The sequence below is a fragment of the Octopus bimaculoides genome, chromosome 15 (genome assembly GCF_046866305.1).
Source record: "Octopus bimaculoides isolate indiv1 chromosome 15, ASM4686630v1, whole genome shotgun sequence".
In the NCBI taxonomy this organism is placed as follows: domain Eukaryota; kingdom Metazoa; phylum Mollusca; class Cephalopoda; order Octopoda; family Octopodidae; genus Octopus; species Octopus bimaculoides.
Genome location: NC_142942.1, coordinates 31,409,615 through 31,426,385, shown reverse-complemented (window position 1 = coordinate 31,426,385; position 16,771 = coordinate 31,409,615). Strand labels below are relative to the sequence as shown.

The window sequence follows — 16,771 nt, the reverse complement described above, 5'->3', positions numbered from 1 at the left end:
TTAAACGTTATGTGGACGTCGGTGAAGGAACGAAACGGTGAAATATTTTGTTCTGAACCCTATAAAACATTAATTATAATCATCATCATCATCATCGTCGTTTAACGTCCGCTTTCCATGCTAGCATGGGTTGGACGATTTGACTGAGGACTGGTGAAACCAGATGACTACACCAGGCTCCAATCTGATTTGGCATAATTATTTTATGTTATAATTGAAGGTTTATTTTTTCATTATCTTTTAAACCACTTCAATGTGTTTGTCAGTGAAGATCATACCGTTCTCAGTAATTCATATTTAATAATGTACTTTCGCAATAAAATACATCTTTGTGTCTGTTTCTTTTATTTTCAGACACTACTTACCTATTTTGAAACGTTTCCCAGCAAAATACATCTATGAACCTTGGAATGCTCCTGAAAGTGTTCAGAAGACTGCTAAATGTATTGTTGGAAAAGACTATCCTGTACCAATGGTGACTCATTCAGAAGTAAGTCGGATAAATATGGAGCGAATGCGTCAAGTATACCACAGGCTAACAATGAGAACGCCAGGTTGGTAGCAACTCTTGATTAATTTTAAAGTTCATCATCGTCATCATCATTGTTATTACTGTTGTTGTATATTTTATTTTTATTAAATTCTCATCTCTGTTTTTTTTTTGTATTTGTAGCAGTAATCTCAAAACCAATCCACTCCAGAGAAAATTTAACTTATTCCAGAAGTGAGTAGATTTATCAAATATATATTTGTGATATTTAAAGAAATTTTTCTCAGACTTTATCATTCACTGACACATCATTCTTAGAGAATCACATCATTCTCTGGAAACACCAGAAATGCACAAATTCTTTTTTCCCATTTTTTCCAAAGAATCTCAAGATTGAGGCTTCTTTCAGCAATCAATCATTTTCAGAACTTTGGTGTTGTATTTTCATTTTAGACAATTTTATATAACAATATTTATTATCTAAACTTCGTTTATTAAAAAATGTGAAGGACATAGCTAATATAAAAAAAAAAAATTTAGATGAAATGATTTGGTCGGGTGATGGGTAATGATGGATCAAACCCTGTGGGCCTTAATAGAAACCTTGTTGTATGAGCTTAAATAAAATACTGAATTTATCTAATTCAAAGCATAGAAGCTTTTTAAAACCAAACAACTTGATGTCTTAGATGAATAATGAGCATTAAATAAAGCTATATTACGTTTTATAACGAATTGTATGGTATGTTAGGTAAGAGAATGTTCCTGTGGGGTTATCTAACTTGATTTAAGGGTCATGAGATTTGGAGATATATTGATTTTAGTATTTTAAAATATAAAGATTGTTTTTCTAAAATATTGTTATAGTCCTTGACTACTTTTGAAATCAGAAAATTGAGGGCTACCTTTAATATACCTTACAGGTTAATAAACCATTTGAATCTTTTTGTTAATGTTCACTACTGTAAATTACATTTGTAATGTTTTACTTGCTTTGTTTTCATTCATACTATGTATACATATGAAAGTTGTGTTTAATATATATATATATATATATATATATATATATATATATATATATATACATATATATATATATATATATGTCTGCACACTTGAAATATGGAGAAAAATTCAAAAGTAAATCAATGTGCAATTTATTAATGAGAAATATTAAGCTTTATATTAGGTTGCTAAAATTGTTACAAATGTTATTCTTATTTTTACACATGTTCTAAAATTAACTTAATTTTTGTTTTAAAGTTCATCATAACTATCCAATGGTACAACATAATGTGCATTCAAGACCAGTTCTTTTAAGTCAAAATTGAAAATACTGGAAAATATAAACTATACACAACACCTTAAAAAAAATAAAATTCAATATTCTGCAACTGAAAACAATCAATTAAAAAATTTAAAACCCAAAATAAAAAAATGGTAAGAATTGAGCTTTTAGATAATTTTGTTTCTTATTACTCTCTACCTCTAACTAATTAATGGCAATAACACTGCTATGCTACACTTCACTATTTCACTCTCTGTACAAGTTGAGCACTGCATTGTTGAATGTAAACTTGTAATCTGTGGCATATTTCTGAAGGTTGGTCTTTTCTAACACAACCTTATTGTTAGAATTAATTATAAACCTCAAAATGCTTTTGCACAAATTTAATTTTAGCATGCCATTCTCTCTAAGAAGATAGAGATTCAGAAATTGTCAGCTTAGCATCCTTGCTATTTGTTCATTTTGCCTTTGTATTAAACCTTTTAGCTTTATTAATCCTAAATTTCCTTAATTTGCTTAGTTTCTTAACCTGTTAGTGAATAGAAATGATTATGGAAGGATGTGGTGATGGATTAATTTTGTATGTTCATATGATTAAAGCATTGTAATTTCAGGGGAAGCATCTAATTATTTCTAATTAATTTGTTTCTGTATATAGACTGTTGGTGTATTTACACAGTTTCTGTATGCATTGGAAAATCATCAGGTCATGATTTTTTATCTGTTGTAGACAATGTCTCTAGAATGGTTGATTGCATTCACTTAGCTGTGGTGGAGGCATACTAGATCTTTGGTGAATGTTCCCTGTTGTAGACTAGTGTCTTATCCTGGAGGGCATTCATTTCACATTCAATTTTTCCATTTACTAATTACTAATTGTAAGCACTTTTGCTTTGGCAATTAGAAAAGATAACTGTATTATCATATGTATATTTTTTCCCCCCATAATCTTGCTTTTCTTGGGATAAACCTATTTTAAATACTTGATCATCATCATCATCATTTAATGTCTGTTTTTCAAGCTGGCATGCTTGGACAGCTTGACGGGAACTGGCAAGGCCAGTGTCCACATCAGGTTCCATAGTCTGTTTTGGCTGGGTTTCTTCCTAACACCAACCACTTTCAAGAGCGTACTATGTGCGTTTTACAAGGCACCATCACCGGTGCTTTTTACAGCACTGGACGACAGGCTTCTTTTAGTTTCCATCTACCCAATCCACTCACAAGGTCTTGGTCAGCCTGAGGTTATAAAAGAAGACACTTGCCCAAGGTGCTATGCAGTGGGACCAAACCTGAAACCATGTGGTTGGGAAGCAAACTTTTTATCATACAGCCATGCCTTTTGAAGAATAAAAGAAACAAATTATTCATAACAAAAATTAAAATTCTGTTTGTATATTTCTGAATTTTCAATTCCATATCAAGGATGGCACATCTTTTATGAACACTAGCATCTTAGCCTCTATCTTGAAGCCAGCTACCAGCCTCTAGTGTGTCTGACATTCTCTTCTGTAGCTGAACTTGATCTTTTCTAGCATCTCACCATTCTCATTTCATCTTACACCTCACATACCTCTCATACTCATTCTTCACCTACATTAACTCTCAATTTTCAGTTACCCATTCCATTTTATTTTACTCATTTTATCCCTTTTTCTCTGTGAATATGATATCCTTGGGTTATTTTCTATGCTTGCATTAACTTTACATTATTTTTAGGTAATATATTGATTTTGTTTACCATCTTGATATAATATAATTATTTGGTATACATCATCATATTGCACTATTTATTTCCATAATAGAATTTTTTGATTGAATATGGTTTGTTAAAAAATATGCAACTAAAACAGAACAGTTAGTAGCTATGATATAACAGTAGAGCAACTGAATTTGAGAAAACAGGACAAAACAACTGAAATAAATGTCTGAATATACATGTAAGCACAGAAAATATGATTGTTTCTACTACACATGAGAGACTGGCCAGGATATCTCAGAAAGAGAATAATCTACTTTAAAACAATACACTAAGCCAGCTTATATATTCATGTATTAAAATGCCAATTGATAATCATCATCAAATGGACTGAATAAGCAGACAAATAGCAGTGAAGATACAGTAATATTAATGCAAACAAACAGGATGCTGAGAGAGCAAAATATGTATAGCAAGAGAAAAACAAACAAACAAAACTTTGACATTAGGAATAGATCTATTAAGGAATTAACTACGAATGCCAATTCCTATTTGAAACGCTGCTTTTGTTTTTGGGGCAGGAATGAATGTAAAACTGATTTGTTTTTTTCCTAACCTCCACTCCAAAATAATCAACCGCCTAAGTGGAACAAGGGGAGACTACTCTATTTTGGGACTGTGACCGTGGGCATGAGCAAAGCAAACTGAATGTTAATAGTATCTCACAGTTTTTGGTTCAATTTATGGAAGGTTTGGTGAGGAGGAAATAAGACTAAGAATTATCGTCTGAAGACACTAAATCCAGTAGAAACTGGGTCCGTGGCTAAATACCTAGAAAATATTATAATAGTAGTAGTAAATGTAGCTCAGAAGATGTAGTAATATACAAAGCGCAGTATAAAAGCAGCAGCATATGATTATGTAACAGAGATGTGATAATATTGCAGCAGCTCTTTATTAGGTTCACCAAATTCTCTGAAATGGAATACGTGTAGTTTCAGGAATTTTTGTTTCCATCATTTACCACTTCCACAAATTGTAGCTTGTTTTTTGAAGATTGAATTTTATAAAAATTATCTACTCTGACAAAACATTCCACTTTTTTCTTCCTAATCTGCATCTAATTAACTGCAGATCTAACTTCAGAGCAGCTATTGCAATTGCATGATATTTAATATTATCAGTGAACATGTTCTCTCAAAGCAAGACCAAGTATATATTAAGTAGAAGGAATATATCTAATAATAATGTTCTTGCACTTGACTATTTTTTCTTTTGTGCACTGGACTACTAATGATATACGATTCTGAATTTAACTCTTTAGCATCTAAACTAGTCAAATCCTGCCTGAATAATCTTCCTGTTTTATGTTCAAACTGACCGTGGCCGGCTTCTCACACCTACTCTACAATTTTATTACAAAATTAAACAATCACATCATTGAAATCTCAAAGCTATGAGATAATGCATGATTAATTCAAAACAATGTGAATAAACAAGCATTATATTTGATATAAATACTAGGGACATAACCTTTGCTTTTTTCAGTCTACACGAAGGAAGTGTTAGCAAGAGAAAAATGATCAAACTCAAGAAAAACCACAAAACAATAGCTTCCGTAATGTGCAAATATTCAAAAACTTCAGTAAAACATAAAAACGGTCACATTATAGAAAAATGAATCTAAGAGGAAAAAATAAGATCTTAAATGGTTTATTTTTGAATTGATTATAAACTTCATTTTTGCAATAAAATGGAATGGAATAGTTTAACACATGACAAGCTGTAATCAATTATTTATGCTTTGATTTAAGGTTTGGAAAAGCCATTTTAATAAGTAGAAATCTTGTAATATTTAAAATTTCTTAGTTTCCCTTTTGATGTTTTCATGTTCTTAACTTCCCCTGTGATGGTTACTTTTTCTTATCTGTGTAATAGCTTCATAATTTTACCTGTGATGTTCAGTGACATTTTTTCATCATGTTTGTAATTTATATTATTGTTGATCATTGGCATATTATCATTGTGTCATTACAAGATGCTTAGTGGCATTTCATCTGTCTTTATCTTCTGAGTTCAAATTCCTTCAAATTTGACTTTGCCTTTCATACTTTCGGGGTTGATAAAGCAAACAGCAATTGAGTATTGGGATTGATGAAATTAACTTACCCCTTTCCCCAAACTTGCTGGCCTTGTGCCAAAACTTGAAATTATTATTATGTCATTATCATTATATAGTTTGTAATTATCATGATTTTTATATTGATTTGTATTACCATTAGGGTGTTTGCAAATTTTATTCTGTCAATATTTCATGACCTTATTTATGATGTTCATTAATTATTATTATTATTATTATTATTATTATTATGAAGGCTGTGAGCTGGTAGAATTGTTAGCATGCCAGGTGAAATGCTAAGTGGCATTTTGTCCATCCATAAGGATGTTTAAATTCCGCCGAGGTTGACTTTACCTTTCATCCTTGTGGAGTACTGGGGTTAACGTAATCGACTAGTCCCCCTCTCCCAAAATATCATACCTTGTGCCTTCAGTAGAAAGGATTATTATTAAGGTGGCAAGCTGGTATAATCATTATCATGCTGAGCAAGATGCTTAGTGGCATTTCACCTGTCTTTACGTTCTGAGTTCAAATTCTGCCGAGGTCGTCTTTGCCTTTCATCCTTTAGGGGGTCAATAAAGTGCCAGTTGAGTACTGGGGTTGATATAATTGACTTACTCTTTCCTCCCAAAATTTCAGGCCTTGTGCCTTTAATAGAAAGGATTATTATTATTAAGGCATCGAGCTGGCTGAATCTTTAGCATACTGACAAAATGCTTAACAGCTTTTCATCTATCTTTACGTTCTAAGTTCAAATTCGACTGAGGTCCACTTTGCATTTTATCCTCTCAGGGTCAATAAAATAAGTACTAGTTGAGCATCGGAGTCAATATAATTGACTAGCCCTCTCCCACAAAATTCCAGGCCTTGTGCCTATAAAAGAAAGGATTATTATGTCATATTATCATTCTATGGTTTGTAATTACCATATCTTTTATTCAATCAGTTTTCCATAGCCTTGTTTGTCATGTTCATTAATTAATATTTCAAACATCCATTTTACTGTTGTTTGTGTTTTATTTTGTGTTTTAAAAAAAATATTTTCAGTATTCTTTACATTTTCATTTTTTTTTGTCTTCTCTCTTTCAGTTTACCATAGAAATCCCACAACTAATGGAATATTACTGATGGGATTGAACTGCAATTCTGCTGGATCAAATAGAAAAGAAGTCACTCAAGATATTTAATTCTTTAACACACTGTCCTTAATCCTATTCCAGATTTCCTTCCCACCTCTTCCATCTAAACAACAATAACAGACACATTTTAATTATTTTGCATTTCATTGTAAATATTTTACTGAGGTCTAGATATGAGTATTCATATTGAACAAGCTTTTAAGGACCAAACGAAAGAAACAATCAAAGAAAAAGGAAAAAAGTATAATTTGTATTTCTGAAATGAGCAGAATTTGTAATAATTAATATGGTTATTAGTTAACCTCATATTTTGGTAGTGTTTTCACCACACTGTATTTTGGATTTGATAAAATCTACATTCATCTTCTGGCGATATGTATATAACCAGATATATCACCATGTATGTATGTATGTGTGTGTGTGTGTGTGTGTATGTATATATATGTGTGTGTGTGTGTGTATGTATATATATATGCATGTATGTGTGTGTATGTGTATGTATGTGTTTATATATATGTATGTGTTTATATGTATGTATATATGTGTATATATGTATATATGTGTATATGTATATGTGTATATATATATGTATGTATATGTATATGTGTATATATATATATATGTATGTGTATATATATATGTATATGTGTATATATGTATGTGTGTATATATGTATGTGTATATATATATAGATGTATACACACATGTATGTATATATATATATATATAGATAGGTAACATATACTTATATGTGTGTGTGTGTGTGTGTATATATATATATATATATGTAATTGGAATCTGCAACTTCAACAATTGTTCTGAATTTTTCATGTTCCAATCTTGATAACCAAGATTAAAAGTGTTTATAACTGAAAGAAATGGAAATGTTCTAATTTCTAATACAGCATCTATGACAAAAAAAAAAAAAGAGAAAAATACAAAACAATAAAAAAATGAAAGAAAATTTCTACTGGTCAGAAAGTTTGGTCGAAATCTAGTCTGAATTGTAAAAGGACAAGAAATTAAGTTAATGGTCACATCGAGAAAAAAAAAAAAAACCCAAAAATGAACCCAAATCCTACCCCAACAAAAGAAACAAATCATGTAAAACAACTGTCAGTTGCAGTTTCAATAGAAAAAACTTTAATTTGTAGTTAGAGCTGGATTTAAGAAAGATAAGAGTGAACAATAACTCCCACAAAATGTTGGGTAACTGTAACATATGTTTGACATTTTTTGCTCTGGACCTTCAGAAACCTTAATCCAGAACTGTTTGCAACTATAAATAATTTGTGTATAGTTTTTTTTTGCTCCTTTGTTTTCAAATCATTTTTCAAAAGAAAACATTTTTCTTTTTAAATTTAAATTTCTTACATCAGTTTTGTTGGTTAACAGAATGTAAGCATGTAACTTTGATTTAAAAAAAAAAAAAATTATTTATATTTTTGAAAAAAACTTTTGTTCAATTGGTATATCTATTTTACTAAACATTGAACTTATTAACTTAAAAAAAGAAACATGATTCTGTAAATATATCAATTTTCCCCTGAACTAAAAAGTAGTAAAGTTTTGGAGACTTTGTGTAGAAATATGGCAATATCCCTCCTCCCTGTAACTGAATATATTTTGTATATAGTGAATCTAATGAAAATAATGAGGAATAAAAAAAATATAGAAAATACTACTTTATTTTGGAACATTTTTAAATCTTTATTAGACTTACTAATATCTGTAAGGAAACAATCATCTCCCAGAAGAAACTTGTTCACCATATTTTTACTTCTTTGGTTTGAGAATATATTTTAATTGATTTACTTCATCAATTTCACTCTCAGAGGTTGGTTTCTTGTCTTGAATTGGGATTTAAATGTTAAAAAACAATTATACAATGTGCTGAAAAGCCAAATCTTTTGAGAGAAAATTGTGAATTTTTGAAATTATAGTTTTGAAGAAAATGTTTGGAATTGAAGATAAATATTGCTATTATTGTTGAACAATAATGTTAAACAATTGATTCAACATTTGTTGGTGATCCTTACATAGAGTAAGTCTATGAGAAATTTCATAAACTATGTACAAGCATCATCACTGTGTTGACTTTGGTCAAACTCCCATGTTTTTAGACAGCATGGTGAAGCTCTCCTAACATATTGGACTTAATGCAGTATTCCACATTATAAAGGTAGTGTGGATCTTCAGCTTACTAAATAAACCCCAAGTGTGTAGTTACTGGACTACGAGGAAAAGTTGTTTTTGCTGCTGTAGCAGTATTCATCTGTACTAGGATTTGACTTTTGACATGAGAGATAACTGAATATAGGATCATTTGATCAACAGCAGCCTTTATTTTAAAGGTGCACTAAGTCCCCTGCTCCTTTTTTTTTTGGTTGAAGATAGGTTGTTTTTATTTGAGAGATTTTGTTGCTGCTGCTGCTGCTACTTATTTTGGAACAGAAATACCTTTCAGTATTTCTTTTGATTCTTAATGTTCTCAGTTCAAATTGTGCTGAGGTAGAATTGTTAAAACACAAGAAAAATGCCTTGTTATATTTGTTTTGGCTTTATGCATTCTGATCAAAGTCAACTTTGCCCTTCATCTCTCTGGGGTTCATGAAATAAAAGAACCACTCAAGTACTGAGGCTAATATAGTCAACTTTTCTCCCCCTCCCCCTCTCCTGAAATGTGTGGCTTGGTGCCTGTCTTAGAAATAACTTTTAATGTCTACATTCACTACACTATGTAGCATAGATCTGTGCACCTTGGGTATGTCCAGTATTTTGTTTTGATTTTGTTGTTTCTGTTATAATGACAGTCCAACTTATGCCAGCATGGGACATGGATGTTAAAGATGATGAATCTATCATGTGTGTATACAGAATGCTACCATTTCAGTATTTCTTCTGTGTAATTTGTAAATTCTGGGATTTTGGTTTTGCATGTTTTTAACCATTCCAAAGATGCCTATTAGTAATTTTTCTTTTTCAGTCTCAGGCATTTTGGTTATCTCTATTTCTAGATCTTCATATTTGCTTATTTTATCCATTTCTTAAAGCAATACATTATTGCTTGTTGGAACTGATACTTTAACAAGGAAGGAGTTCCTTTCTTCGTGGTACTTAACAACTGGCCAATTATCTTTGATCTCCATGTCTGTGTGATCTGGAATATCTTTAATGTTGATACAATAAGTATTAGTAATATATTGAAGTTGATTTATTTGACTCCTACTCTTTCCTTACAAATTGGTCATCATGTACTAATGTAGGAAATAATAATAATAATTTACTAGAAATAATAATTTTCTATCCCTCAAGACAAGGAACCACATTCCTTTGGCACTTTATTCTCTTTTCCTGTTGGATGTTTCATTTGTGGATTGTGTGAAGGAGATACAGAAATATTAAAGTACATTTCTCATTAATTGTCTGTCACTGTCTCTCTTGGCATTTTACTATGATTAAAATGTTTCTTTCAATCATTCAACATTGTAATTAGACATCAAATAGTAATATATAGTTTAACTTTAATTCTACTATTTAGGTTATGGGTGTTTAAATGAATAAAATCAGGGTACTCAATGCATGTAGCTGAGTGAAATCTATTAAATGATATAGTCTGTTACAAATAATACATTGTGGCTTAGTTTCATATCATAGGGCATTAAATAATCACCAGGTAGTAAAAATCTCAAGTTATTGACTCAAACATCTATGATGTATATCAACTTTTGCTGCAGAGTTTCTGCTATTAAATTTTGGGCTTGAAAGTATGGTAAGGGGCATGAATCATATCACTGGAAGTAAGTTATTTCCCTTCAGTTGGTTGAAACTAGAGAGGATGAGGATTTTATAAAGGATGACGAATAGATGGGGATTTCAATAAACCACACTGAGGTATGAAAAGTCGATCATTTGAAGTATTGTGTGTGTGTGTGTGTGTGTTACTTGGTGAGTTACTTGTAGTGACCAATAGTGATTGGCTGTGTCAGATGACTGAAATAGAATATGATTGCTGTGGTAAATAGTTAAATATTGATCTGTACTTGGATTACCTCATTGTAAAACTCCAAATTGCCATGTATTATCAGAAACTATATATATCTATCTATCTATACACACATAGTAAAATTGATAAAAACTGCACAGTGAACTCAATCTTTTTTTTTGTTTTTGGAGGATGTAAAACTTTGCTGTCTCTAATTTGTATCTCTCCTTTTAACCTTTCACCGAAGAAGAACATTGTCCAAAACGGATTTTCCACTCTTCACAGCAAGTTCCCTGTACTCTTTATCAATTTTACTACATAGGTCTTGCTGAAACAGACCAACACTATCCACTCTGGAACCTGTTTGATCAATATATATATATATATATATATATATATATATATATATATACATGTCTCTTAAAGGATAGAGCTCAAAATCAATGCATTGATTTTGAGCTCTATCCTTTAAGAGACATGTATACATATATATATATACAAAAACTCAACTGTGAGCTTTTTGCTAAGACTGTTAACAGGTACTATATATTTTGTAAAATTTGTTTTATAAAAGTATATATTTAATATATATATATATATATACATATATATATATATATATATATAGCAGTTATAACACATTAAATCATTTATATTTTACAAAGAAATTGATAAAAATAAACTGAAATAGACTATACTTCTTCACCTGAACAACAAATATTATTTGTAAATATCTCATCTGATCAGTTATTTATGTCCTCCTTTTTAACAAGGGAAACAATCTATATTTAAACTTGGTTATTTATTTCACCCAATCATGTATCATTTCTTTGGATAAATTTAAGAAAAAAATGACAGTTTGTAATTTTTATAGCTTCTCATTTCTTCTTTTCTCACTCATTTGTACGCACACGCACATACCATCTCACTAATTTATTTTAAACATCTCTATATTCAAAATTATTTGTTGGAAAAGAATTTTTTTTTGCCTTTTATCAAAGGACAGCCTGTAACTATGCATGGCATGGTTGTCACTCCATGAGGTATTTACAAAACACCTGCATACCCACCCACAAAATCCCTACCTACAAACACACACACCCTTCTACCTACTTACCTATCCCCCCACTTTCTACACATATCCCTCACATACTTTCCTATACATATATCCACACACATATACACAATACCTACCTAATTACCAATCTACACACTTCTTAAATCTTCAGAATGAGCCCTAACAAACACACATGCTGGTTTGTTATTGTTGTTTCAATTATTGTTTCCTCTTTTATTTTAAGTATGTCATAAAAGCAAGACCCTCCCCACTCTCGGTTCTCTTATTCAGCAAGCTCTTGTACTCCTGACATCGCCAAGCTACAAAAGAAATTGGCGAAAATGCATTCTGTAAATGCAATAGTTACTCTTGTAGCTAAAAGGACATGTTAGCCATAATTTTCACAACCTAAACTTGTGTTCCGTTATGATAAATCTCTAGTTGTAGATATTCCTCATTGATCAAGTGAGAGGAAGAAGGGCAGATACACTCCATGTTAAAGGCTTCCAACACTTGTAGGAAGAAGTTATTTTTGACTTGGCTCAAATGATTAACCCCTACCTTCTTAAATTTACTTCTAAGTGAAATTATGTGGGATTGTGCCAGACCCCAATGAAGAATAATATACCTTTGTTTATGGGATAATCTGTTGGGGAACAACACTTTCTACTAATCTGTCACAAGTTTCTGTAATTTTTGTTTCAGTGATTCTGCATCAATACATGACCATTTGTTAATCTGCTTTGTAAATTTTAAGAACAAATTCAGAGAGATAAGGACATTTTAGAATGATTAAGAAATATATTTTTTATAACAAAATTAAAGATAATTAAATTTTAAAAAAAATTCTAAAAATTTTTTGAATTGTTAATGTATGTTATGTGTATCTTTTGTGGATATCTAATTGGTTATTAATAGGAAGAATGTGTCAAAGAAAGAAATGTTGAGAAGAAGAAGAAAACATGAATGCAAAGGAAAAATTTCCTTAAGGGAAAAAGAAAATAACATCTTATGAAAACATTTTTTGATGTATTTAAGACTATTTTTAATGAGGCAAGCTTATTGAATGTGAAGCTAATAAGCTGTTGAAGACAGGGATTTAGGTTTAGTAACTAACAAATATGGGCTATTTACAATGTGTTTGCTGTACAATAGAGGTACATTTTTGACAGTGTACTTTCAGACCCAAATATAAATCCTTCTGAGACACTTTTATATTACATGCAATCTTGGGAGGGACATGAATATCCCAACATTACCTTTCAATATGTTTCATAAGCAGGAGAATGAGGCTGTCATGGGCAGTTGGTTGACCTTCTGGGATAATTTTCATATAAAATAGGAGAAAGGTTTTAATGTTGAGGATTGGTAGCAATCAGAGTTGAAGACTGGATATTTTGTAGATTTAATGCTTTCCTCATATTTTGTGTAGAGTTTGAATCCTACTGAAGTTGACTTTCATCACTTTTGAAGTCGATATAAATACTGACTGGAGTTGATGACTAATCAAACCCCAAATTTGTAGCTTTCATCCGAAGTTTAAAAAATCAAAAATTTATTCTTTTAAAAGTTGTAGTGAGTTCTTTATTATAGAGGTTAACAGGTGAGTTGGATTTGAAATGTTTAGTTTTCAGTTGAGAAATATATTTTCACCTGAGAATGAGGTTATCTCTCTCTCACATAAATAATCTGTCAGTTGATTGCATATTTGCTTCTATGACAAAAGAGAATTGTTTTACCAGAATCTGTATAGCTAATACTTTTTATCATTAGTGAAGGGAATAAAAAAAATTATCTTTGTGTATCTATTTGATGACATTTAAAAAAACTTGTTTTCCTTCCATCATAGAGTTCTTAAACTAGATGAATCTCTTCAGTGTGAAGTGTTCAGGAATCTAGGGTCTGTTACACATTACATTATATTAAATTGCTAACTTTATAGAAGAAGGAAGGTATGTAATGAAAGGATTTCTTAAGGATAAAGAACACAGACACACAGTTGGGTTCCATAGTTTCCACATATCAAGTTCTGTTCACATAGTTTCCACATATCAAGTTCTGTTCACATAGTTTCCACATATCAAGTTCTGTTCACATAGTTTCCACATATCAAGTTCTGTTCACATAGTTTCCACATATCAAGTTCTGTTCACATAGTTTCCACATATCAAGTTCTGTTCACATAGTTTCCACATATCAAGTTCTGTTCACATAGTTTCCACATATCAAGTTCTGTTCACATAGTTTCCACATATCAAGTTCTGTTCACATAGTTTCCACATATCAAGTTCTGTTCACATAGTTTCCACATATCAAGTTCTGTTCACATAGTTTCCACATATCAAGTTCTGTTCACATAGTTTCCACATATCAAGTTCTGTTCACATAGTTTCCACATATCAAGTTCTGTTCACATAGTTTCCACATATCAAGTTCTGTTCACATAGTTTCCACATATCAAGTTCTGTTCACATAGTTTCCACATATCAAGTTCTGTTCACATAGTTTCCACATATCAAGTTCTGTTCACATAGTTTCCACATATCAAGTTCTGCTCACATAGTTTCCACATATCAAGTTCTGTTCACATAGTTTCCACATATCAAGTTCTGTTCACATAGTTTCCACATATCAAGTTCTGTTCACATAGTTTCCACATATCAAGTTCTGTTCACATAGTTTCCACATATCAAGTTCTGTTCACATAGTTTCCACATATCAAGTTCTGCTCACATAGTTTCCACATATCAAGTTCTGTTCACATAGTTTCCACATATCAAGTTCTGTTCACATAGTTTCCACATATCAAGTTCTGTTCACATAGTTTCCACATATCAAGTTCTGTTCACATAGTTTCCACATATCAAGTTCTGTTCACATAGTTTCCACATATCAAGTTCTGTTCACATAGTTTCCACATATCAAGTTCTGTTCACATAGTTTCCACATATCAAGTTCTGTTCACATAGTTTCCACATATCAAGTTCTGTTCACATAGTTTCCACATATCAAGTTCTGTTCACATAGTTTCCACATATCAAGTTCTGTTCACATAGTTTCCACATATCAAGTTCTGTTCACATAGTTTCCACATATCAAGTTCTGTTCACATAGTACTGGTCAGACATCATAAAAAAGATTATTCTAGAGTTGTATATTATGGAATCTTTAAAGGTCTGTCTCATCATTCTGAGTTCAAATTGTAATGTCAGCCATTCAAATTGAAAACTGAAGGCGATTCAGTCTCTCTACGTAAAATGGTTTTCTGCCATCTTTTACTAGTGATCAGAATGTAATCATTGATTTGGTTTCTGATAGCAAAAATTCTGGTGGGATGTCTGAACAAATGGTTTGCATTGTGAGAATTCAAATCCCTCCAAGGTTGACTTCACTTTTCACCCCTCTAGGTCAACTGCACTCTCCCCCATAAATGTATTTTAGTGCCAAACCAGTTGAAATGTTCAACTGTTGGAATGTAAATTCTTTTCCTCTGTTTTAACATTCTTTGTAGTTCATGACTTTGAATACTGGATCTTGTGTGGGGATTACCCATGTTAGATTAATTTCGTAACCATCAAAATATATTATTCCTATCTGGTTAATGTTATTGATTCAAAGTAGTCTGGTAGAGGGTTCAAGCTCATAGTTCACACTAACTAATATTTATTACTGTATTCCCTATTTTTAAAGTTGGCTAGTCTTTGATAGTATGGCTTAGTAAGGAAATATTTAAAAATTCTTTTCTCTTCCTGATACCATTGTTTTAGTCAAGATGTCATACTCAGAATCTAATAACTGACCTTACCAATGCAAATAGTTTGTGGAGTCACTTATCTCTGTCATAGACTTACCATTTAAAAGGATGATAATGACACATGTGAGAATTACCATTTTTTCTTTCCTATGCTATTGTCACATGATTTACATGTGACTGTTAATTCCTGCCTGAAATCACTTTCAAATGTTTAATTAAAAACTTCCGTCATGATTTTATGTAAGAAACATTCAATTACAAATACCAACCTCATAATGAAATATTAAATTCTCCCATAAACTTATTTTAAAATTTAATTGAAACACACCATTTTATTAGAGATATGTTACAAAACGTTAAACTATAAAGTGTGGTGGAGGAGTTGCCTCAAACAGAATTCTTGTCCAAACATTACTTTTTATAAGCTGTGGATGTTTCTATTTGTTTACATTATAATACAATAAAATTATTATTAATTATATTTACCATATAATAGGATAGCATATTTAATTATCTTCGATTTGTTTTTATTTATTTGACCATTCTGTAACAAACACATCATTTAAACAAAAACCTTAATTTCTCTAGCAGTTTTTAAGGTTAGTTACTGACTATATAAGAGGGTAACCCTTTATTACTAGGTATAAAAGAATGTAGTAATTTATTACTAGGTAGAAACTGTTAGAGAGAGCTATGGTAGCTCTGTATTTATGGCAAACCTTGAATGAATGTAACCCACATAGAATATTTGCAATAAGGTTGCAAAAGCAAAAAGAGAAAGACATTTTTTTTATCACAAAACTGTGTCACCTGTCCTTTAATGAATATATTGAGTGAAATATAAATATTGTATTTATAAATGAATGAATATTTGTGAACTATCTCTCTGCTATTGTTATCTCAACAGCTGCTTGAGATTCAGAAATTTTGTTGTAGATAGAGGTCAGACAATGTAGTTGATACAAATGTGCTGTATTTGAAGTTTGTTGATACGGAAATTATATTTAAATTGGAGTATTTTGGAAAAAATTTGTTATCTTTACTAATTTTGCTAATCTCATTAGCAATTCTGGTTTCTTGGGGAATTAGCAGGTAAATTCCTTTAAACATGGAATTCACCTGCAACCAAACTTCATTAATTAAGACATTGCCTGCATTAATTATCTTCTCTTAATTCATGCAACTAGAAAATGGATTTGATAAATACCTGTGTTTTCGTTTTTGATTTACTAATACATAC

At 31.0% G+C, this 16,771-nt stretch overlaps 1 protein-coding gene across 2 annotated transcripts in view; it reads left to right on the top strand.

The window, feature by feature from the left end:
• The window catches only part of LOC106867638 (cryptochrome-1-like), a 34,238-nt gene extending 26,539 nt beyond the window's left edge, over positions 1-7,699 (top strand). Inside the window, exons 10-12 of one of the 2 annotated variants that reach the window (XM_089363652.1) lie at positions 355-554; positions 674-724; positions 6,686-7,699. In XM_089363652.1, the coding sequence (XP_089219778.1) occupies positions 355-554; positions 674-724; positions 6,686-6,783 (349 nt within the window). In that variant the 3' untranslated portion in view covers positions 6,784-7,699. Of the gene's footprint in view, positions 1-354; positions 555-673; positions 725-1,753; positions 1,929-6,685 lie in introns of those variants that run through there. The other variant, XM_089363653.1, reaches the window with a different exon arrangement.
• Positions 7,700-16,771: the final 9,072 nt, after the last annotated feature.